General features: G+C 52.4%; 1 protein-coding gene across 1 annotated transcript; it reads right to left on the bottom strand.

Annotated features, from left to right (window-relative positions):
• Positions 1-908: 908 nt before the first annotated feature.
• Positions 909-23,485, bottom strand: CAPN12 (calpain 12). Its single transcript, XM_043501660.1, is given in 16 exon segments — positions 909-1,812; positions 2,870-2,986; positions 4,462-4,540; positions 7,685-7,727; positions 8,925-9,133; positions 9,618-9,629; positions 10,560-10,738; positions 11,387-11,553; positions 12,320-12,394; positions 13,176-13,258; positions 14,147-14,236; positions 15,117-15,285; positions 15,673-15,806; positions 16,962-17,083; positions 17,638-17,707; positions 23,186-23,485. Coding segments are annotated over 16 exon segments (1,977 nt in total). The 3' UTR covers positions 909-1,684.
• Positions 23,486-23,664: the final 179 nt, after the last annotated feature.

Raw genomic sequence — 23,664 nt, 5'->3', positions numbered from 1 at the left:
AGTCTGCAGAGCTAGGATCGAACCTGCTTCATCCCAAGAGATGAACCAGTTGAGGTATATTTGGAGAAAGTGCAAAGAGCCACAAAAATGATTCCAGGGCTGGAAAAACCACTTTACAATGAGACTTAAGGAAGTTGATCTGTTTAGTGTATTGAGAAGATCAAGAGGTGACTTGATTACTGAGTATAAGTACCTTCCTGGGGAGAAAATTTCATATTGCTAAAGGGCTCTTTAATCTAGCAGAGACAGGCGGAACAAGAACAAATGGTGGGAGGTTAAATCCACACAAATCAGAGTTAGAAGGAAGGGAGATTAACAGAGAGGGTGATTAACCACGGGAATGATTCCCAAGGAAAGTGGCAGATTCTCCATTTCTTAAAGACTTCAGATCATGGCTGACTTTCTGGAAGAGAGACAAATTATTTGACTTAATACAGCGATAACGCTGAACTACTCTGGTCTGTGTGATATGGAAAATCAAACTAGATGATCTATTGATCCTTTCGAGCCTTGAATGCTATGGATTAGTGCAAAATTATCTATTCAATTTCTCCTAATGCATCCCCCTTAACTGATTTTTTTTTTTATTGCATCTTGTTAGGTATTTGTTGCTGATCCTCCCGGGAGATGATTCTGTCCGCTCTTCCAGGTTAGGTGAGGGTAGCAAGCTCCAACCAATGAAAGGCAGAAACAAAACTGAACCATTTTGAAGGCAACCCAAGTTTTTGTGTATCTTTGATGCTGTGTGTCAAGATAAGTGCTGCAAAACAGAACCCCCATTGGAAGCTGCTTTAGGAAAGATGGTTGCATGGGTCATAGGAAAGAGAAAAGCAAGGGGTGGGGCACTATTTCAATAGCATTTTTTATACTCTGGGGTGGGTCAGGAAGCAATTCTATCCACTGCAGAGTGTTCAGCGGGGCCCTACGGTGGCGGCTGAGTGATGCATTGGGTAAACATGCTAGTCCTTTGCCACTGGAGTGATGGCTGGCACGGTTTGTCCAAGATACGCCCAAGCCCGGAAGGGCAGTATGGTGATGGATAGCATTGGCAGATCTATGTGTCGGAAGCCTGGGGTGGAATAGCCACAATTGAGGGATATCGGTAGAGGTGGTGGGGTGGAGGCAGGAGTGTAATAGCAGGGTTGGGAGGCTGATCGGGACCAAGGGGGTTAAGCACAGCTGTGGGGAAGGAGCCCGGAACAGGACGAGAAGAGGAAAGGGGTTGTGGTTTGGGATTGCAGGTGGACTTGGACAGAGATAGCAGTGGGAGCTGCAGATTGGGACTGAGGGGCACCAGCATGGCTGCGTGTGGGACTCTCCGAACTGTACTAGTAGGTGTCAGGATTGAGGTGTAGCGGCCAAGCTGTTGGAGACCCAGGAGTAGCTTGGCACTTTGCAGAGCTGAGTGGGAGAAGTTTGTCCTGCTCCTGTCTGCACTTTACTTGGCTCAGACCAGCCCTTCTTCCTTCCACTGCTAAACAGGTGCTCCCAATGCCTTCTCTTGAAGGACAGGACAAGGGGGGGGATTACAAGGATGATTTGGTGCATGCCCATCCTGACCAGACCCAGCAGTGGAGCATGAGGTGGTATAACACAACAGGTCAGGGCAGCCTGAACACGGAAGCTCATGAGCATGAGCCTCAGGCTTACTAAATGCTGCTGCAAAAGGAATAGGGGTCTCAGCTCAGTGCCCCGCATTGGGGCAAAGATCAGCAGCCGCTGTGAGCGAGAGGCAGTAACCTGTGCTTCTCACCTCCTTCTGTGTCATGGTGATCATCCCATCACCGGTTTTGTCATACGCTCGGCCCTGCCCTGCCACAACAAAAAGAAAGTGAGACTTAGCATGCAGCTGTTGACCACGTAACACTCCCACCCCAATGCCTGCGTGCACACAGTAGGATGCTCCTCTGCCCTGGAATGTGCACACTCATTTGCACCAGTGCAAAGCTGGTGTCAAGTGCTGCCATTTGGAATTGGTAGCATTTGGCGTGGTCTCTTTGCACAGGTGTCAACGGCTGCCCGGTGAGCACGGAATGGAGACACCGATCCAGGGAACATCAGTCTCTGTTGCACACAGGTGCCTGAAGTTTGGCCTTTACATCCCAATTTGCATCGCTGACTCCACGGTGTTTAAATTCAGCAGTCCCATTATGCCCTATAGTTGACATCGCATGCCCATAACATACAAGCAAGTGGAGCGTTCTGAGCCATTGTTCCAGTTTAGATCTGTTTCCAAAACCATGTGGCCCTCCACACAGATTGCTTTTAAATCCTCTTCTTAAATGAACAGCTGGAGTTACCCACTGATTAATACATGGAGCAAAAGCTTCATACCCTGCTCTTCCAGCGTCTCCCCTCTGCTGCCCAGTCTCATGCTGGCTTCCCATCTCTTGCTACAAGACACACCCCAATTCAACAAGAAACTGGGCTCGCTATAGGGATTGCTGGGTGAGATCTCTGGCCTGTGCTGTACAGGAGGGACAGACTGGGATGGTCAGAATGATCCATTCTGGCCTTAACATCTCTGAATCTCCTGCATGGGATTCAAACCTCTCCTCCTCCCCTTCAGCCTCCTTTAAAGTTCTCCATTCTACATCTCTTCTCCTATTCCTCCCTTCCCGCAGCTAGCACCCGGGTTACCACCGAGTCATGTTGCAAGGGCTGTATTTCTCCTGACTTATCCTGAGGAGACAGATTGGATGAAGTGGAAAGGTGGGGAGAAGATGGATTATGAATGGTTGCTGACACTGGAGTGTTCTTAGCATGTGATTTGTGCACATGGCTCTGTTGCTGGAGAGGCGTGGATCTGCACAGCCACTCACGGCGGAGCAGCTAATCATCTGTTAGCCTAACAGGAGACGGCGCGTACTGAAGATGGCTTCCAGCTGCACCATGCAGGACAGGAAGCTGTCGAAGTTGATCATCAGGTAGCAGTTGCGGTATTTGCTTGTGATGACCTCCCTCAGCTGGTGGTTCAAGTGGAAACCTGCGTGCAAAGGGCGAAAAGGACAACGAAAGCCTGAGATTCACACAGTGTTCGGACTTTCACTCGGCTTGTTGTGCAGCTATTACCCAGGCTGATTTTGTCTTCTCCAGTTTAATGCACCTCAATATCAACAGACACCTACTTGAAGCTGGGGGCACTTAATGGATGTCTCCTGCCCTGGAAAGGCTGTATGGTCTATGGATTAAAGCACAGGCGTGGGGACTCGAGAGCACTGTGACCTTTGCAAGTTACTTAACTTCACAGAGAGGCAAAGAGGCAGCGAGGTTAAAAGAATCCCTATTTAATTACTCTAAATGGCTTTGAACTCTTGAACGGAAGGTGAAAGCATCGTGCCCATGACCTGGCCCTGGGTCAGTTCCTGGCGCTAATGTTTAGCACTCTTGGTGTCAGAGCTTTTCCCTGCTTGTATTGCAGTAACACCAACTCAGATGAGGGCCCCGATGTGCCAAGCGCTGTACGAACAGCCCTGGCAGGAGCATCCAGTCTAAAGAGGAAATGGGGAAGGGGAACAGAGGCAGAGGAGGGTGACTTGCCCAGTCCCTCAACAGGTCCATGGCCGAGCTGAGAGTGTGGGCTCCTGGTCCTAGTTTAAAAACACTGGGCATGTTTAGTCTTGAGAAAAGACGACTGAGGGGGGCCCTGAGAATAGCCGGGAAGGGCTGTTATAAAAAGGGTGGGGATCAGCTGTTCTCCGTGTCCACTGAAGGTAGGACAAGACGTGATGGGCTTAATCTGCAGCAAGGGAAATCTAGGTTGGATAGAAGTAGAAACTTTCTAACCCTAAGGGGAATAAACCTCTGGGACAGGCTTCCAAGGGAGATTGTGGGATCCCCGTCACTGGATTGGACAGACCCCGGTCAGGGCTGGTCTAGGGTTACACGGCCCAGCCTCAGTGGAAGGGACTGGCGTTGATGACTTCTCAAGGTCCCTCCCAGCCCGACGTTTCTCTGATTCGAGGATTGCTGACTCTATTGCACAGCGGGTCAGGCAAGCACCCCACATTTTCCTCCCTGTCCCCAGTAGCCAGGATTTCCTGAGCTTGAGAAATGACAGTGACGCTTTAGAAATCGGTGGCAGCATCTCCAAGTTGCGGGGTGGAGGAGGTGGGGGACACCTCCAGGTCTTTTTATCAGAGGGTTAAACCCCATTTTTGCACTCAGTATAAACACAACCCCCCATCCCCTTTAGGGTAGCTCTCTGACCGTATGCCTTGTCTCTATCCTCACACATGTCTGAGCAGAGTTCTACAGAGGGGGCCCCCCCTTGATCCCTCTGCAGCAGTGTCCCCCGTGGCTGGCCAGCTGCTGTTTCCCCTTTGAACCCTCCACATCTTTGAGGCTTCACCTTTTTGGCAGGCATGGTCAATGCTGTTTCTGCATTCCAACAGAGGTCACATAGCCCCAACCGTTTCCCTGCTGCTCCCCTTTAACTCCTGACACCGCCCCTCTCCTTACCTGCTGCATCCAGCACCAGCTGCATTTCATGGATGTTCATTGTCCCTGAGAGGTCCAGGTCGTACTTAATAAAAACAGCCTCTCAAATGGGAGCAGGAGAATTAGGATCCAAGAGAGTACACAGGCTTAAAATCACACCCCACCCCATCCCTGAGCCAGAGGCCAGCACCAAGAGGAATCTAATTCAGGGTTTTACACGGAGCCCAATCCACATGCAGCTCCCTGGTCAGTGTGTTTTGCAGGTCTCTGACCCCGATCAGCGCTGGGAAGCTTCAGCTCTCCCTGACTTGGCTGGAAGTTGTGACCCCTTGGCAGCTCTGAAGATCAATATAATAATAATATAATATAATTTTTTTTTTTTTTGCAATGAAGACATCTCTATGTAAAATCCTAGTGGATGCAAGGCACTGTGGTTTTTAACCACATAGAATAATAGAAGATCAGGGTTGGAAGAGACCTCAGGAGGTCACCTAGTCCAACCCCCTGCTCAAAACAGCACCGACCCCAACTAAATCATCTCAGCCAGGACCTTGTCAAAGTAGCTGAATTTGATGCGTTGGAGAGGTTTTAGTTGGGGGCTGAAGGTGATGGCTAGTGGCGTTCTGTTATTTTCACCTTCAGCCCCCAACTAAAACCTCTCCAACGCATCATCAAGGATCTACAACCTATCCTGAAGGACGACCCATCACTCTCACAGATCTTGGGAGACAGGCCAGTCCTTGCTTACAGACAGCCCCCCAATCTGAAGCAAATACTCACCAGCAACCACACAACAGAACCACTAACCCAGGAACCTATCCTTGCAACAAAGCCCGTTGCCAACTCTGTCCACATATCTATTCAGGGGACACCATCATAGGGCCTAATCACATCAGACACACTATCAGAGGCTCGTTCACCTGCACATCTACCAATGTGATATGTGCCAGCAATGCCCCTCTGCCATGTACATTGGCCAAACTGGACAGTCTCTACGTAAAAGAATTAATGGACACAAATCAGACGTCAAGAATTATAACATTCAAAAACCCGTTGGAGAACACTTCAATCTCTCTGGTCACTCGATTACAGACCTGAGAGTGGCTATCCTTCAACAAAAAAGCTTCAAAAACAGACTCCAAGGAGAGACTGCTGAATTGGAATTAATTTGCAAACTGGATACAATTAACTTAGGCTTGAATAGAGACTGGGAATGGATGAGTCATTACACAAAGTAAAACTATTTCCCCATGTTATTTCTCCCCCCCCACCCCACCCCCCACTGTTCCTCTTATATTCTTGTTAACTGCTGGAATTAGCCTACCTTGCTTGTCACCATGAAAGGTTTTCCTCCTTTTCCCCCCCCTGCTGCTGGTGATGGCTTATCTTAAGTGATCACTCTCCTTACAGTGTGTATGATAAACCCATTGTTTCATGTTCTCTGTGTGTGTGTATATAAATCTCCCCACTGTATTTTCCACTGAATGCATCCGATGAAGTGAGCTGTAGCTCACGAAAGCTTATGATCAAATAAATTTGTTAGTCTCTAAGGTGCCACAAGTCCTCCTTAACTTTCCACTGAACCAGAGTCTCCCTTGCCAGTGCTTCCCTGCTCCTGGCAACTCTTCCCCAGTCCTCACTGAGGCCTGATACTCCCCTCTGCCAGGCCTAAAGCCCTGTTCTTAAAGGGGTGCTGCTTCAGGACAGGACTGGCCAGCCCCAGCTCTCTGGCCCTTAGCCATATGTCTACACTGCAATAAAAAACCCTGCCTCACCGTGTCTCAGAGCCCAGATCAATTGACTCAGGCTCAGACTATGGGGCTAAAATTTGCAGTGTAGACGTTCAGGCTTGGGATGGAGCCCAGGCTCTGGGACCCTCCTCCTTCACGGGGTCTCAGGGGCTGGACGCCAGCCTGAGCCCGAACATCTACACAGCAATTGTTAGCCCCATGGCCTAAGTCAGCCGACCTGAACCAGCCACGGCTGTGCTGCAGGGCTTTTATTGCTGTGTAGCCATACGCTAAAGGGGCAGACCAAGTAATGACATTACTTGTATTAAATTAGAGATAGGATGTTCCCATGCTGAAATCAGTGTCGACACACTGACTGACAAGGGGTGGTGAATTACCACCCGTTCCAGTTTGAAAAGACAAGACCTGAATTAACCGATCTGTGTGAACACTTGTTCCGGTTTCTTTTTGTAGGCCAAAAGGTGCCTTAGAGGATCTCGCCTGATCTGCATAGCACTGGCCAGCCAGTGCATTTTATCCAGATGCCCCTGTACTGAACCCAACAAGGTATGTTTGGCTAACGCATCTCTTCTGGTGTCCGGTCTGGATCTGAAGACACCACGAGATGGAGAAACGACAACTCCCCTTGGGAGTTTGTCCCAGTGGCTAATCACCTGCATGGTTAAGAATGTGTTGCCTGATTTCTAAGACGGAATTCATCTGGCTTAGACTTGTTAGCATAAGCTGAACTGACCTCAGCCTGATTTACATGGAAATCAGAATGTCTTAAAAATTTCAGCTTCAGTTACACTGTTGCGACAGTGTGTGCAAGCAAACCCTGCCACCGCGGAACGGAAGCAAAGAGCAATTGCACAGTCTGGTAGTGTCTCACCATTAAGAACATCCCTAGTTTTTCCCTTTTCTGGTTTCATTCCACACACTCTAAATTTTCCTTTCAGAGGGGATCACCCCAAAGGGCTTTGGGGCAATGGAAAGAATCCCATTGGCTTGAATGAGCCTTGGATCAAGCCCTGTGTTAATATCGTTTATCCAACATGGTGTCCGCACGACTCCCTCTGTACTCTGAAACCTGTTGATTGCAGTGTGTACCCACCAGCAGTTCAGAAGAAACGCTGCTATCTTTCTTAGCTTTGGCTTATGTTCATCTATAAATCCCTTTAATAGGAGCTGCGTTCATTCAGCCAGGAACAACCCTGGCTACATTTCAGAAGGCTCCCTTCCCTGACCCCGCCCACCCCCTGCCCCATTCCTCCACCTGAATCCACATGTATAGTGGCTGAGTTTGTCCAGCAGAATATTCTCAAGAGCTGCTGGCTGATGGTTTTTGTGCTTCCTGGCTAGGTGTGTTTCACCAGCAGTGGACTTAGCCCTGCATTAGGGAAGCGGAAAGGACGGTGTTGAAAATTCCTCTGAAGTGCATTGAGATGCTGGGATGGAACGTGCTTCATTGGTAAGCGTGACTGTTTAGAGCAAGTTAGCCGAGACGCTGTTACCTGAAGGGGTCTCGTGTCTGCTCGGATTTCATCATCAATTTCCCTGGAAGACAGAAGAATATTGCACAATAGCTTGTTAAGCTGGGCACTCAGTATCTGTCTATCTGAGGTACTTCAATCGATGGCCCTCTGTTACTGGAGAACTGAGTGCCTCACCCTCTTTAGTGTATTTATCCTCATACACTTGTGAGGTCGGGAGGTGCTGTTCTCCCCATTGCACAGATGGGGGAAGTGAGGCTGTGAATGACTTGCCCATGGTACAGAGGAACTCTTTGGCAGCCCTGGGAATTGAGTCTCCTTATCCCTTCCTCCCACTATTGGGTTGCTTTCTTTACTCTTTTCCTTCTTTCTCTCTTCTTTAGCATCTTCCTTTTGTTTAGCCATTTAAAGTCAGCGTTCCAGCCCTCTCTGGGACAGCACTTGAGCAAATGATTAATACGCTTAGACGTGCTTAAAGTTAAGCATGTGCTTTTGCAAAACAGGGATGGATTTAAGCACTTGCTTAAAATGCATTGGTGATCTGAGGCCTTAAACTGTGCCATGGCACTTGCTGCTGCCATGGCACCTGCTGTCCGATGGAGGGCGCTATCCCACCAGACCACACCCACACCCCATTTGATCCCTTCCCCAGCTCCAGTGTTAGGAGACCGCTCTGCAGTGGCAGGGGTTGAAAGAATCGCCCTGCAGCGGATGGGAAATGCATGCAGCGCCTCGAGGTACCAGGCTGCTGTATAACGTGGATTAGACATCACACACCCTCTCTGGTGAGCTAGGTATTTAACTTCATTGTAGGGATGGGGAAAATGAGGCACAGAGCAGGGACACAACTTGTCCAAGGTCTCACTGGGAGATGGGGGAAGAACTGGGAAAAGAATCCCAGTCTCTTGAATCCCAGCCCCTGTGCTCTGACCACTAGCTAATATTCCCTTGGAGATCCAGAAAAAGAACCCACGAGTCCTGACTCCCAGCCTAACCATTAACCCCATTCTCTTCCCAGAGCTGGGACTGGAACCCAGGAGTCATAACCCCCCAGTGTTAACCTAACCGCTCCCCAACACATCTGGGGCAGGGCGCCCACAGTCCTGACTCCCAGTCCCTTCTTTAATCCCTCAGCCATGCTGTCGATGGGCGTCAAAGTGCAAAGCACTATTAAACTGGATGCACCAAGCCCACACCATGCAAACCCCTGTTCGCGGCTTCTCTTTGCAAGGCCCGTGGGTTTCAGGAAGCTGGGACTCACAGGAACTTGTGTGCCTTCTCTGTGAAGATGCGCAGGGTGAATTCAGACTCCTCCATCGGGTAGCCAGTGCTGGGGATGATGAGATAATCCCCTGGCGGCAGCCTGTAGCGGCCGGTGACATCCCTCATAGGGATGTGCAAGGTCCAACACACAGCATGGAGAGGCTGTAGCAGTGCCCTCCACTGGGACATAGTCTTCTGCTCCAGGTACTGCAGGGAGATGAGTCTGAAATCAGTGGGAGTCGGGTGCCGAAATAACTCTGAGGGTCTGGGCCAGTCAGTGTGGAACCTGCTCAGTGACTGGGTTTGTAGTACGTTGGGGCGGGCTCCAGTTGTTGCAGAGGTATTGGGTTTGCTTGCCTCCTAGCCAGTTCAAACCGGCTGAGTTCCAGGGAAGCCAATGGAGTGACACCAGTTTACTCCGGCTGATGATCTGGCCCCATTGATACCAACGGAACGATACCAATTTATACCACCCAGGGATCTGGCCCTGTTCACTCCTTTTAGACCCCATTCATTGATCTTTCCCACAGTTCCCAGCATGGCCTAAGCTCCTCTCTGCGCCATCCCCACCAGCATCCCCATGTTTTAACCACTGCGAATCAGCCGCCCGACCACAACCTGGGATGAAAGTCTGGCCCATGCACTGAGAGCCAGGGCTGATGGAAAGCACAGCTTCTCTCTCGCTACTTACCTCCTTGGGCATCTGTAAGAGAAAATCAGCAGAGGGCAAATGAGAGCGACTGAGCAAGAAATCCTGGTGGTCTCTGTGGTCATCCCCTCCCTCCCCAGGGCTCTTCTGCTCCCTCTGCTAGGACACAGGGCAGGCTCTGACAGGGGGCTGCACACACCGCGTCCCTACAGCATCACTCACGAGGAGCGTCGGGTATCGGGATCCCCGGCGGGACGCAGAACCTGCTCCGTTCCCACTCTCCAGAGCTGACTGGAGCAGGCAGCTTCCTTACAGCACCACCCCGCCCTGCCCAGGGCTTCTCAAAGAAGCCGTAAGAGGCTGCAGAGGCCTTGTGGTGAAGGCAGGAGACTGGGGGTCAGTTCGCATCTCTCTGGGCCTCCCTTCCCCGCCTGTTGCGTGGGGGAGAATGCTCCTTCCTCTTTCTGTTCAGGGGCTGTCTCGCTCGATGTCTGTGCAGTGCCTGGCGCAACGGGCACCCCGATCTTGGTGGGGTTCCAGGCAGTGCCCAGCATGAGGGGGCCTTGATCTCAATTGGGGCGTCTCACTCCTTTTTGACTTGTCCCCCTTCCCAGCACCCAAAATCCCCCTTGCTAATACCACTTCCTCGCCCCTGACCCCAGTCCCAGGGTTGACTCTTCTGGGGGGATTATTTGCCTCTGGCTTTAAGGGGGCCAGGGTCTCACCCTTGGCTGTCACTGCAAATCCAAGCGCTGCGGGACAATTGTCCCAAGCCCCTTGGCCAGGGGCGGGTAGCATAGCCGCTGGCACTCCCTTGGGGCTGCCACTCTCCATGGGCGAGGACGCCCCAGCAAGGAGCTAGATCGAGCCTGCTGGGTGGGCAGAGAAGGGTTGGTGTATTGGGCCAGTGAGCTCAGTGGGAGATGCTCTGGGTGACCCCAGGGCGGAGCGGGGTCCCTTACACTTCCCGGGGTCAGCCCTTACCTTCAGGATCTCAAAGCCAAGGGGCAGAAAGTCCTTTCCCCTCTTCCTGCCCTGGCACCGGTCCTTTTGCATCAGGGAAACCAGCAGAGTGCAGCTGGGGTCCAAGCGCTGCTTCCGCAGGTCCGACTCATCCACCTCAAGCAGGCGGACGTTGTACTGGGGGTTCATCCAGAAGCTGTCTGAGGGGGCAAGGCCAGTCCAGTCTCAGCATCGGGGTGGGGGGAAGGGGAGGCGACATTGCCCTTTGTGCTTTTGGGGGGGGGCAAAGAACCTCCCCCACCCCTAGGAATCTCTGCAATTGCTTCAGCATGCAACAGCCCCCCCTGCTGCATCCACTCCCCCAGCCCATGTGGGGGGCTGTGGGTGGAAAAGGCCCTGTGGATCTGCCTAGTCATTGATCCCACAACCCCATCCCAGGTTGTGCCCCAAGGGCCCTGTGTGCACCAGCCGGCAAGCCCCCCCCCACCCCCATACACAGCCGCTTGGCTCCTGCAGGGGCTCCTTGCATCCTGCTCCCCGCAGATCTGCTGATGCCCCTCAATCCTGACCCGCAGCCCCCTGCTGTCCCAGCCCTGTCCTCCCCGGCCCCGGATCTGCTGATGCCCCTCAATCCCGACCCGCAGTCCCCTGTAATTCCAGGGCCGGCCGACAGGTTGAGTTCTCTCTGTGCTCCGTCTCAGGGGGGTTTCTCAAAGGGGACAAGCTGTGGGGCTCAGGCTGAGGGTCAGCAGCCTTTGTTCATCCTGACCTAACCTGGCTGTGAGCCCAGGCGAAGGGATCATGGGCCAGTCCCTCTCCCCACCCCTCCTTCGGGCAGAGTCCTTTACCTCGAAGGCCCGAGCTCCTGCACCCGCCGGCGGTAAAGCCAATGCTCCAGCAACCCTGGAAGGAGTGAACGTTCCAGCTGACCTCCTTCTCCTCTTCCAGCAAGGCTGGAGTCCGGCTGCAGATCTCCAGGCTGTCAAAGTACTGCAGGAAGTCGTCCATTTGCATCCTGTCTGTTGAGACAGACAGAGAGAGCAGGGAGGTGCAGACACAATCCAGTACTGGTCTATCAGGGAGCCCTGGAGCACCTGGCTCTGAGCAGGATCCAGCGGCCTAGCTCCCCAGCTGGCAGAAATCAGTTCAGTCCTGTCCTCTCCAATGGAGCTGCACCAGTTTACACACCAGCTGGGAATTGGGCCCCATCCTCTCCCCACACTTGTAGAGACTCACAGGTGGCCTAGTCTCTCTCTTTACTGCATCCCTGTGCAATAGCAGGGATTCCATCTAGCAGGCCGGGGCACCAGCCGGGGAGTCCCAAGACCTGGGTTCTATTCCGAGCCCTGCCACTGACCTGCTAGGTGACCTTGGGCCAGACACGTCGCCTCCCTGTGCCTCAGTTTCCCCTCCCAACCTTTGTTTTATTTTGATTGTAACTTCTCTGAGGCAGCTCCCGGCACAAAGCGGGCCCTGATCACAGTCGGGGTCTGTGCAGCACCTGGCACAATGGGGCCCTTGTTCTCAGTCAGGGTCCTTGCAGCACCCAGCACAATGGGGCCCTGATCTTGGTCAGGGTCTGTGCAGCGCCTGGCACAACAATCTCGGTCGGAGGCCTGGGCACTACCATAATACTACTGGTAATAACACTAGTAATGCTAAACAGTGTCGCCTGTCATTGAACGTACTTGACATGCCTTGCACTGCCCTTTCCCACCCCTACCCCGGTATCAGCTCCCCCAAATAGTCCCCTTTGTTGTGTGTGGGGCTGGGTCTCTTACCAGAATTCCCCGTCTTCCTTTCTCACTTGTAGGCTCTTCTGGAGCTGGGGATCCAGCCCTGCCCACAGCGAGGAGCTAAACAGAGAGGAGAAGGGTGCGGGGGTTAGATGCGCTACCCAGGACTCTGCCATCCAGTGTCTGGGCCATATAGACCCTGCACGTGCCCCAGAGTTACTGGCTCAGGTCCTTTAGCTCTGGCAGCTGAGGCTTGTGCTTTGAGATGCAGAGTCCCACTCCAGGCATGTAGTTGTGATGGGGGGAGTCACCAGGTTTCACAGCCTTACAAGTTCTTCGTGTGTGAGCAAGGGTTCAGTCTTTGAAGAAACACTGCATTGTCATTAATTTCATTTTGGGGCCCTCTGGCAAGCAGCTGGGGAGTTTGTGCTCCACCCTAACTCGAGTCAGTTCTTGGGGGTGGAGCCGGGAACTGCGTGTTGGGGCTGAGATCCCTGAACGAGGGGCTCACCTGAGTGCCATGTGGGACCAGCCTTGCTCCAGGACTGGTGTGTCTAGTGTCAATAAATAAGTTGTACTGAGAACATTCCCTGATGCTACATCCCTGATTTCTCTTCCAATGGGAAACTAGCCCCCCAGGGCCCCGTACGCTGCTGCTTGCAGAGGGGTGATGAGCTAGTGAGCACAGGAACCTAAGCTAACGGAGCTGGGTCTGTTAGCTCAGGCTGGGAAGGCTTGTGTTTCATAGTGCAGAGATCCTGGGTGTAATCGCTGCTCACCCATTAAGTAACGCGGCCTGGGGGTGATGTATGTTGAAAGCAGTTGTCAGAACACTGTCGTGTTCCTCATTAAAACTCTGATGTGCCCCTCGAGTCCACCCCACTCTTTTCCCCACATTCACTGGTCGCTCCACCGGCCGTTCCACTCCACCTTTCCCCAGGAGTTCCTCAGCAGCTTTATAGCTTCTTGCCCCCCGTGATCCAGCTGTACAAAGGCACGTGGGGAAACGGACTTGAATTGTGGTGCGCGGTCGCAATTCAGGAAGGTTGCTGGGACCCCGCCCGGCCCATCATGCTGACCAGTCATGGCTCATTGCTTCCTTGGGCCCTGTCTGTGTCTACCTGTCGACCCTTGTGTTATCCTTAGCCCATACCCGTCTGTCTTTCTGTTCTCTGTTTGTACAGCACCTAGCGCTGTGGGACTCTAGTCTGTGATAGGCTCCCAGGTGCTACAGTGATGTGGTAATTATCGAAGGATGGTTGAAGTGCTTGCCTGGAGCTCCCCTGGCCTCAGTTTCGCCATTTGTGTAATGGGAATAATAACCCTTTTGTGGGCTAGTTAGATCAGCAATGGGCAATTGGAAGGTAGCAGAGGGAGACAATATGTACTAAAATCCTTTTGGGGGGGATTGAATCCTGACAGCCTGTCATGGGGGCAGGGGTGGGATGCCCTGGCGGGGAGCAGTTAGCAAACCTACCCCGCAGTGGCAGGTCCTGTCCTGCAGGCTGGGCCCAGCTCCCCCTCCAGCCCGTTGGCTCGCACCAAAGTGTCATGTGACCTGCACATCCACATGCAGGCAGGGAGCTCCCCCCAGGATATCTCCCCTCTGGCACTGCCTGATCGCCTGCCGGGGGTGGCGGCCCAAAGAAGACGACCCAGCGGGCCAGACCAGCTCCCTGGTTTACAGTGGAACCCCATTGGGGCAGGGATTGTCTGTGCAGCACCTGGCACGATGGGGTTCTGATCTCGTTGGGGGCTCCTGCGATACACTTCACAGAGCTAACCAGGCTGTGTCTCTGCCCCCAGAATCCCCGAGTGCCACCCAGCACTATGCTCTGTGCTCCCTCAGCCAGTGGAAGGAGGGGTAGCTACAGGCCCACCTTGTGAGCAGCCTATGGAGTAGGCATGTCCGTTCACCAGCCACTCTGATGTGTGTCCTTCCATGTCCTCTTCCCGGGTGATCTAGGGGAGAGGGAAGAAACACCCTCACAATCAGGCTTTGCCTATGCTACGGCAAGGTACTCCACTGAGAGACCTGGGGTCCCCTTGCCATGCCTGCTACACCCATTCCCGCCAAATGCCCCCCGGTGTGTGCCAAACCCAGCAGGGTTAGAACCGCAAGCAGCACGGGCTGGTGGGCAGGATTGTGCACTGGGACCCTCAGAGCGCAGGGTGTTACTCCCACCTCTGCTACTCAGCTGGGTGGATGGGGTCATTCCCCATTCTGCCTGTTGTCTTGTCTGTAGAACATCAGCTCTTTGGACTCTGCATTTTACAGAACCTAGCACAATGGGGGGCCCTGATCTCGGCCAGGAGCTGGGCAGCGCCCGGCCCCGACGGGGCCCTGATCTTGGCTGGTATCTGCAGCACCCAGCACAACAGGAGCCTTGATTTCGGTCAGGGTCTGTGTAGGTCTGGCAGCCAACATCATAGTAGGCTCCTAAACAGCTGTGTGGCCCAGCCACCACTAGAAGGAGCCAGTACTACACATACCAGGAGCTGGGTCTCTCAGGTTAAGATCCCAAGGTCCTGGGTTCAAGTTTTGCTCCTGCTGCTCCACCCGGGGTCCCAGCATTACATCAGCTGCTGAGAGGAGAGATTTCAGAGTAGCAGCCGTGTTAGTCTGTATTCGCAAAAAGAAAAGGAGTACTTGTGGCACCTTAGAGACTAACAAATTTATTAGAGCATAAGCTTTCGTGAGCTACAGCTCACTTCATCGGATGCATTTCCGATGAAGTGAGCTGTAGCTCACGAAAGCTTATGCTCTAATAAATTTGTTAGTCTCTAAGGTGCCACAAGTACTCCTTTTCTTTTTGAGAGGAGAGATTCTCCCTATGCTTACCTTGATGTGTGCCCCCATCAGAGACCTTTTCATGAGGGCCACGCAGATAACCTTGAAGAGCTCTGGGTTGGGCATCTTGAGCTGGTAGCTTTCCCCGACCCCACCTGTGAAGTCCACAAAGGCCTCATTCATGTACCTGCCGTTCATGGCCTTGTAAGAGCCATTGAGCCTGAAACAGATATTGGGGCAGCGAGTGGGAAGGGGAAACAGAAAGGGAGCATGCAGGATTGGGAGGCAGGACTCCGGGGTTCTGTGCCCAGCTGCAGAAAGAGAGTGGGTCTGGTGGATTAGAGCAGGGGGGTTAGGACTCAAGACTCCTGGGGCCTATGCCAGTGACTGTGTGGTTTTGGACAGGCTCTGTGCCTCAGTTTCCCCCACTGTCAACTTGGGAAAATGAACCTTTCCCCCTTTTCTCAGCTCTCTGAGTTCTCTGGCAAGCCAGTGCAACATCAGTGCCAAGGATTGCTTTCTGTTGTTCCCCAGCTACGTAGCCCCATGGCAATGCAAGGCTGGGGGCAAAGGTACCCGGTTGTAGGGCAGGGATCAGCCAATTCACTGGGCATAGGCTTTCTCCAGCAGGGGCATCCAGAATTCATTGCTCTGGCAGGAGCGCACAAAAACCAGTTCTCCGTTCTTCACAGGCAGCCCGTCGTCAACCACCACATCCACCCACTGCCCATACTGCCAGAACTGGAGACTAAGAACCCATTAGCACAGTGCATGTTGCTACCGTACCCAAAGGCCAGTACGTTTCCGTCAGTGACTCCAGTATTAAGCCCAATAGTGTTGGTCCCTGAGATCTCCCTGATCCAGTTTAGAAAGGCAGAAGCTGGTCCCTGGTATCCAAAAGGTTGAGAAACACTGAACTGAAGCCTTTCCATTCAACAGTGCCACTATGGTGCCTTATGGGAGTTGTTGTTCAGTCACTTTGTGTTCCTAGTCTCCTCTATGGGCCAATCCCTCTGGTTGGACTACATCTCCCATGATGCCCCATGGCCAGGGAGGCCTATGAAACATGCCTTCGAAGAGACAAGATGGTGATGCATCCTGGGAGATGTAGTCCAAACCTGGGAGCCCTGGCCATGCAGGAGAACAAGGCACATGAGACCCTGGAACTACAATTCCCATGAGGCACCATGGCGGCAATTTTTTAAATCAAAATATTTCAGGTTTTTGGGCATTTGATGGAAAAATTTTGGTCAGGCCCTCAATCTGGGATCAGCCCCACAGCAGCATCCTCATATTGGAAAGTCTCCAGCACAGAGCACCACTGGGGTTAATGGTACCCACTGGTCAGTGCCATGAAGTGCAGAGCCAAATTCCCCATGCGTCTGAGGTTGTTGAGAGCCAAGGTTTTGGCTTAGTCCAGATTGATGCTTTGGGTGGCGGGGGTGGGGGACATCAGTTTGCTGGAACATCGCATGTTTGGGAGCTCGACCTGAATGACCCTGCTTGCTGCTTAGAGATGATTGGAAACGATGCGGGGGGGGGGGGGAATGGAGACTAGGGGCTAGGAGAAGGTGAACAGCACATCCTGAGAGAGAGATTTCCATGAGAGCATAAGGAGTGACATGGAGCAGAACTCAAGAGGTGTGGAAAGCGGCCAGGGCTGAGCCGTGGGTGCCTCTCGCTTCTGACAATCTGCATTGAGGTTGGACAGCACCTAACGCGTCAGCACCTGGGGCCCCGCAGTGTGCCAACCCTGACGTAAAGGCTCCCTTTCACTCCTAATGCACAGCCTAGGCTACCACCCTGAAACTGCCCTAGCCACCCCACCTCCGTCTACTACCATCCGCCAGCTCCCCTGACCAGCCCCCTTTTGGTCCCGCAGGCTGGGCAACCCACCTGGAAATGGAAGATGCCAGCATAGTCCTCTTGTGCAAAGCTTTGCTCTCTGGGTACCACCCTCTGCATGAGTCATGGGTAGAGGGTGAGAGACGCAGCTGCAGCCAGGAACCAGCAGTCGCCTGTTGGAGGGGTGCATCAATTGGGACAGTTCCGTTGCACTGGATCATTTGAACCCACGCCTTTGGTGCTAACAGCTTCAGCTAAACCAGCTGCATTGGCTCGGAGACAGACTCGCATCCCACAGAACTCTGTTCACCTAGCTAGCAAGTTTTTCCCTGGAAGCTCTTAACACTTTCCAAGGTTTGCATTAGTCTGTTGCAATAACACACAAACCCTGGCATTTCTAATACAACAAGCTCCTAAGATGCTTACATTAAACTATATTGAATGTTGTTTAATTCAGTAAGGTTTGTCCTGGCGGGCAGGAAACTGCAGGGAAATTCTCTCGTGTCTGTATGTGGGTTAGCCACTGGAGAGTAGCGCTGTCCCCCACATGTGCCACTCCGGGCCAACAGTAAAGGCACAGCAGTTGTGAGGGTGCAGCTACTGCCCACATGGGGCGAGAGGGCTCTGTCGACTGGGCTAAGTTTGCAGCCCACCTCTTTGCGCATTGTCCAAGGTGGAAAATGAAACCACACGCAGGGCGCTCAGAAGGGGAGGAGAAGGTGCTTACCCAGCTGGCCCTGTTTGACATCAGTCCGGCTCATTTCCTCTTCTGTGAACTTTGGGGACCTGCAGATTTCCTGCAAGACAGAATAGAGAAGGGAGCTTTCTGGTTTGAGGAGCAGAGTCCAGCACGGATATTATACAGCAGGAGGGGAATGAATGGTTGACTGTCATTTTTGATACCGTGATGGCAGGCGTCACCAGGTGGCACTGTTACACGTAGTCTTCCAAGTTCTGAGTGTGCAAGCAAGGTTTGAGTCTCATGCAGACATGCTGTGTAGTTGGGGTTACACAAGGGTTTTGTGTAGAGGCAGCTTGGGGAGAGAGGGAGCTGGGAGAGTAGCCAGCTAGTTTGCTCTCTGCCTTTCACACTATTGAGTGTCCATTCCTGAGGCAGAGTTGCTCCATGAGCTTTGGCATTGGTCTATGATTCCCAGGACAAGGTATCACCCTGCATGCTGTTTGATCATCTCACATCAAGACTGAGGCATGGATGTAAATAAAGCAAGTTACACCTAGAATAGACACACACTCCACATCAGTGAGTTCTCCCGCAATGGGAAGCCAAACTGCTGGGCTCCAGACACCTGCTGCCATTCAGCACAGGGTCAACAGTGGTGTCAGTAGTAAGATACTAGTGTCAGAAGAATGGGCAACACTACGGATGTTGAGTGTTTTCATCTGAAAGCTATCTATCCCTGTTCCCATCCCTCTGTTTACAGTGCATTCTTCACTAGCAACCGTAGCCTCAGCCGCAAACGACTTGCCACTTTTGTGGGGGCAGGGTAGAGATGGGTTGTGGAGGGGCATTAGGCCGGTCTCAGGACCTTTCATCCATTCCAGCTGATGGGAAATTTCCCATTTGCAGCTGAGCGTGCAAGATTTCCACCATCCCAGGCCAAATCGTTGCCAGCGCATCTTGCATGGAACTCAAGCCCTGGTTTGGACTCAATTTGGTACTGGAATCCCTTTGACAATGGTGTGAGAGCCTGCCTCAAGCAGACAGAGCGCATGTGAGCTCATGTTCAGCACTAATTGCGAGACACACCTGGATACAGGAAGAATTGGCAGCCTAACCTCTGCCCGACTCCGGTTTCTGATTAGTGAAACAAATCACTTGTCACTTGGCTAATCGTAAAGCAAACAACTGGAAGCTACACTTCTGCCTATGCTGCAACGGGGACTGAGAAGAGAGCTCCAGGCGAAGAAAACAAGTCACCTTCTTAATTAGAGACTTGCATTCTTGCCCTGTTAAGTGACAACTTTGTTTGTGGCCGGGGCTGCTGCAGCCACCCTTCTGCCATCCCAATTCCCAGTGAACTGGGTGCTGTGGTTACTTATTACACTAGCTCCTAGACGTCCATTTTGGAGCTAGGGAAACTGAGCCCCAGAGAAATGCAGTAACTTGTCCAAGGTCACGCCGGAGGCAGTTAACCAGGATTTGAACCCTATCTCCAGAGTCTACATCCAGTTTCTTAACCACAAGACCAACCTTGCTCAGCTTAGACGTGGGGACTCTCTCACTTGGTGTATCTACACCTGGTGCGACAGGGCCCTAATCTCAGTCGGGGTCTGGGCAGCGCCTGGCATGACGGGGCCCTGGTCTTGGTTGGGGTCTGGTCAGCGTCCAGCACAACGGGGCCCTGGTCTTGGTCGGGGTCTGGGCAGCGTCCGGTGTGACGGGGCCCTGATCTCGATCAGGGTCTGGGCAGCGTCCGGCGTGATGGGGCCCTGATCTCGGTTGGGGTCTGGGCAGCGCCCGGCACGACAGGGCCCTGATCTCGGTCCGGGTCTGGGCAGCGTCCAGCATGACGGGGCTCTGATCTTTGCTGGGGAGACTAGGCGCTAATAACAACACCTTCTGCCTTCCATCCTAATTTTATGGTGCAAGGTGGTTCAGAGAGAAGCAGATTCATCCCACGAAGATACTTGGTCAAATACTCAACCGTCAGAGGTGGGAAGGGGGGAGACTTAATGGAAAATGTACAACCAGGCCCAGTAAAAATAAATTGCTCGGATGTCTCCGTACACCCCCTCTGTCAGCTCGCCACCCACCCTGTCTGCTCCAAACAACATCTGCTGAGCTCTGTGCGATGGTCCTGGAGTGCCAGGGAGCTTTCAGCGCCTGCGATTAGACATTGCTAGCCTTGTCCCGATGAGACGGACGGTGATCCCTGGGAAAGCCATGCTGAGCACTGCACTGCACCAGGCACCTGTACTGTCGCACGGGCGTGTCCAAGTGAAACCCAGTAGCCTAGACTGATGTTTATCAGCCTTTGTCAACTGGAGGGAGCTGGTTATTGATCTGAGTCCCCAGGCAGGATGGCCTCTGTTGACTCTTTGCGGGGCTGGGGGTTGGTCCCATCCTGCCCGGGTCAGATGGGCTGTCACGAGGCCTCCCACGTCCTATTTGACTGTTGGTTTGGATATTGAGTGGTGGAGAGGAGGGAAGGGCAGACGCATAGGACTCCTGGGTTCCATTGACACGTCTCTTCTCTGGACTTCACTTTCCCCATCCACCGGCAACATGCAAAAGGGCCAAAGTGTTCAGAGCCAAGTGCCTAAAGTAAGCCTCTTTGGTCTGTGTCTAGGCGCCATGCACTGCCAGTGCCCACTGTTTTGTGGGAGCTGAGCACCCCCAACTCACAGGGAAATCAGTCCCACGCCCAACCCAGAGCTAGGAATAGAACCCAGGAGTCCTGGCTCCCAGCCCCCCCGCTCTAGCCACTAGACCCCACTCCCCTCTCAGACCCAGGCATAGAACCCAGGAGTCCTGGCCCTCAGCCCCACCCCTCCAAAGCCCACTGAAGTAAATGAAAACACCGACACACACACACACACACACAAACACACACACACACGGTCTGTAAATTTTGGCCCAAGATATACAAGGGTTAATTCCTTATCTGGAACATAGTGGGCTGGGGCAATCTTTGCTCCTGTAGAGGTCATAAAACAAGGCATTGACAGGCCCATGTTGCCTATGTGCGTGACCTCAATGGAGGAGGAAACCCAGCCAGGACCCTTGGCCTGTGCCAGCCCTGCCATGCACTGGAGCAGGCTGGAGTGAAGCTGACGCCCGCTGGGTTTGCTTTGCCTGGGCTCACAACACAGCACGAGTGCCTGGGCTCAAGACGGGAACCAAGTGCAGCTCGGTGGCCTGCATTAGACGGCAGCTGCTGGGCCCTCCCGGCCTCAAGCTCTCGAATGGAGGAAATAACCGAGTTCCCTCACTAGCTATGTGGCCTCACTGCAGATGTGCTCCGGGCTGCTCTGGCAGGCACTGACATGGGAGGCTGGGAGGGGGCTCCCTGCTACGGTGAGGGATCCGACCTGATTCCTGGACCCTGCAGATCTAGAACCGTGGTCCCCGGAGCTGAAACCCTTGGAGCGATTGGTTCCATTTTGCTTTGTTCTGGGTAGTTTCCCCACCCCCTCCCCTCGGGGCGTGACCAGGAGTCCGGGCTGACCCCCATATGCTCAGATATCGCAATCCAGCACCTAGCAACCAAGGGATCAATGGTCTCAAGTTGCAGTGGGGGAGGTCTAGGTTGGATATTAGGAAACACTATTTCACTAGGAGGGTGGTGAAGCACTGGAATGGGTTACCTAGGGAGGTGGTGGAATCTCCTTCCTTAGAGGTTTTTAAGTCCTGGCTTGACAAAGCCCTGGCTGGGATGATTTAGTTGGTGTTGGTCCTGCTTTGAGCAGGGGGTTGGACTAGATATCTCCTGAGGTCCCTTCCAACCCTGATAGTCTATGATTCTAAGCCTTAGCTCTGGAAGTTGCTGGTTCAGTTCCAGAGGGGCAACTCAGATAATGGCTGTTTATAGTGGCTATTGGCCTCGTGGAGGAGGGACTGTTGAAAGCCCTTGTTAAAGTGCTGCTCTCCACCTGTGGGTAGAACTAGGCTAGTTTCCTGACCCCTGCAATTCCTACAGTGTTTTAACACAGCTGCATGTCAATGGATACATCTAGGAACAAAGAATGCAGGCTGTGCGTACAGGGTGCAGGGTGGGGCCGGGGGGGGGGCGCTATCATGGGAAGCAGTGACTCTGACAGAGATTTGGTGGAGAATCAGCCAAACATGAGCTCCCAGTGTGACACTGGGGCCATAAGGGCTAATGCCAGCCTGAGATGATGCATCAACAGGACAATCTCGAGTAGGAGCTGAGAGGTTTTTTTCCCTCCGTATTTGGCCATGGTGTGACCACTCCTGGGATCTTGCGTCCAGTCCTGGTGCCCTCAACACAAGAAGGATGTTGATGAATCGGAGAGGGGTCAGAGAAGAGCCAAGAGATCGATGAAAGGATGAGAAAACCTGCCTTGGAGTGATAAATGGATTGAGCTCCTTGAGTCTAAGTTAACCAAGAGAAGGGTAAGGGTAACTTGATCACAGTCTATAAGTACCTACATGGGGAACAAATATTCAGTGATAGGCTCTACAATCTAGTGGAAGAAGGTCGAACATGAAGTTGTAGCTAGACAAACTCAGACTGGAAATAAGGTGGGAACTTTTTACGGTGAGAGTCATTAACCACTGGAACAATTGACTAAGGGTCATGGTGGATTCTCCATCACTGACCATTTTGAAATCAAAATTGGCTGTTTTACTACAAGATCTGCTCTGGGAATTATTTCAAGGCAGTTCTCTGGCTTGTTTTTTACCTAGGTCAGACTAGATCACAGTGGTTCCTCCTGGCCTTGCAACCCATGAATCCTTATAGAGACCATTTGCTCCAGCTTTTGCTGAGACACCAGTTTCAGATATTTAAAAATTTAAAAATTGGAATTTTTTTTCCACCCCTGTGGAAAATTTTGCCTTTTGGCCTGAAAGCTTTCAGGTTTGGGGTAGAAAACGATGTATTATTATTATTATTTATTATTTATTATTATTAGAGCTGGCCAAAACTTTCCATAAAAAGGTTTTCCCCAACAGAAAATTAATTTGTGAGTTGACCAAATGAAAATTTTCACAGCAAGCGTCTGTTTTTGCGAAAAGCAGAATTCTTCTTCCCTTCATTGAATCCTCTGAGGTCGGGTCATTGTGCAAGCATCCAACCACCTTCATTGCTCCAAGGTGGAACTAAGATCCATCTTCGTTAATGCAATTTATCTATTGCTTCCTTTCCATTCGTCTCACGTCACGTTGGTCGACTCACAACTGTGCTCAACCATGTGCATCGTAACTGGGACGATTCACCCCACACCAGCACCACTGCTCCCCATGTTAAGAAAATCACTCCTCTACACATCCTTCATGAGGCTGCTCCAGGCAGAATGGCTGAGAAGACAGGACAAACCCAAGCCTACCCCTGTAGACAGTTCTCTTTGACAAACACGCTCTTGAGTTGTCATCAGGGCGCTCGCTGTGGGTCCATTTGTCCAGCCCAGATTTTTTGTGGCACGAAGAATGGTCTACAGCTGACGTCAGAAACCAGACTCGTAACTGACCCGGCAATGTGTGTATCCAGCTTTGATTTGCCATGCCATTCCCAGTTCCTTGTGAACGGTTTTTGAGTGGGCCAGTGTCAACGCAGAGCCAGCTTTCACACCTGGGGCCTGTTAAAGGATCTCATATGCGGCTGCGGCCAAAGACAGACAACGTCGTGCATTGCTGACGACTGCCCTCGGAGCAGATTTGACATGGTCTGAGGGCTCTGTGCCTCCCTGATGAGACTGCTGTAATAAGAAGGCAACTGCTTCCTTGGCTTTCCTCGGTGTCTCTTTCCTACCACCGTATCCTGCCATGAGGTCTTCACCAGGTTCTCTTTGCTCCTCCTCCATAGGCATCTGAACCAGCAAAGTCGCGCTTCCTGGATTTTGTCAGCCACTTCCCGGACTCTGCCTTCCATCCTAGTTTTATGGCACAAGGTGGTTCAGAGAGAAGCAGATTTGTCCCACAAAGATACTTGGTCAAAAACTCAACCGTCAGAGGTGGGAAGGGGGGAGATTTAATGGAAAAATGTACAACCAGGCCCAGTAAAAATAAATTGCTCGGGTGTCTCCGTACACCCCCTCTGTCGGCTCGCCA

This window comes from Dermochelys coriacea, chromosome 23, assembly GCF_009764565.3.
Source record: "Dermochelys coriacea isolate rDerCor1 chromosome 23, rDerCor1.pri.v4, whole genome shotgun sequence".
In the NCBI taxonomy this organism is placed as follows: Eukaryota; Metazoa; Chordata; order Testudines; family Dermochelyidae; genus Dermochelys; species Dermochelys coriacea.
The sequence above is the reverse complement of the archived record's forward strand: the minus strand, read 5'-3'. Positions and strand labels throughout refer to the sequence as shown.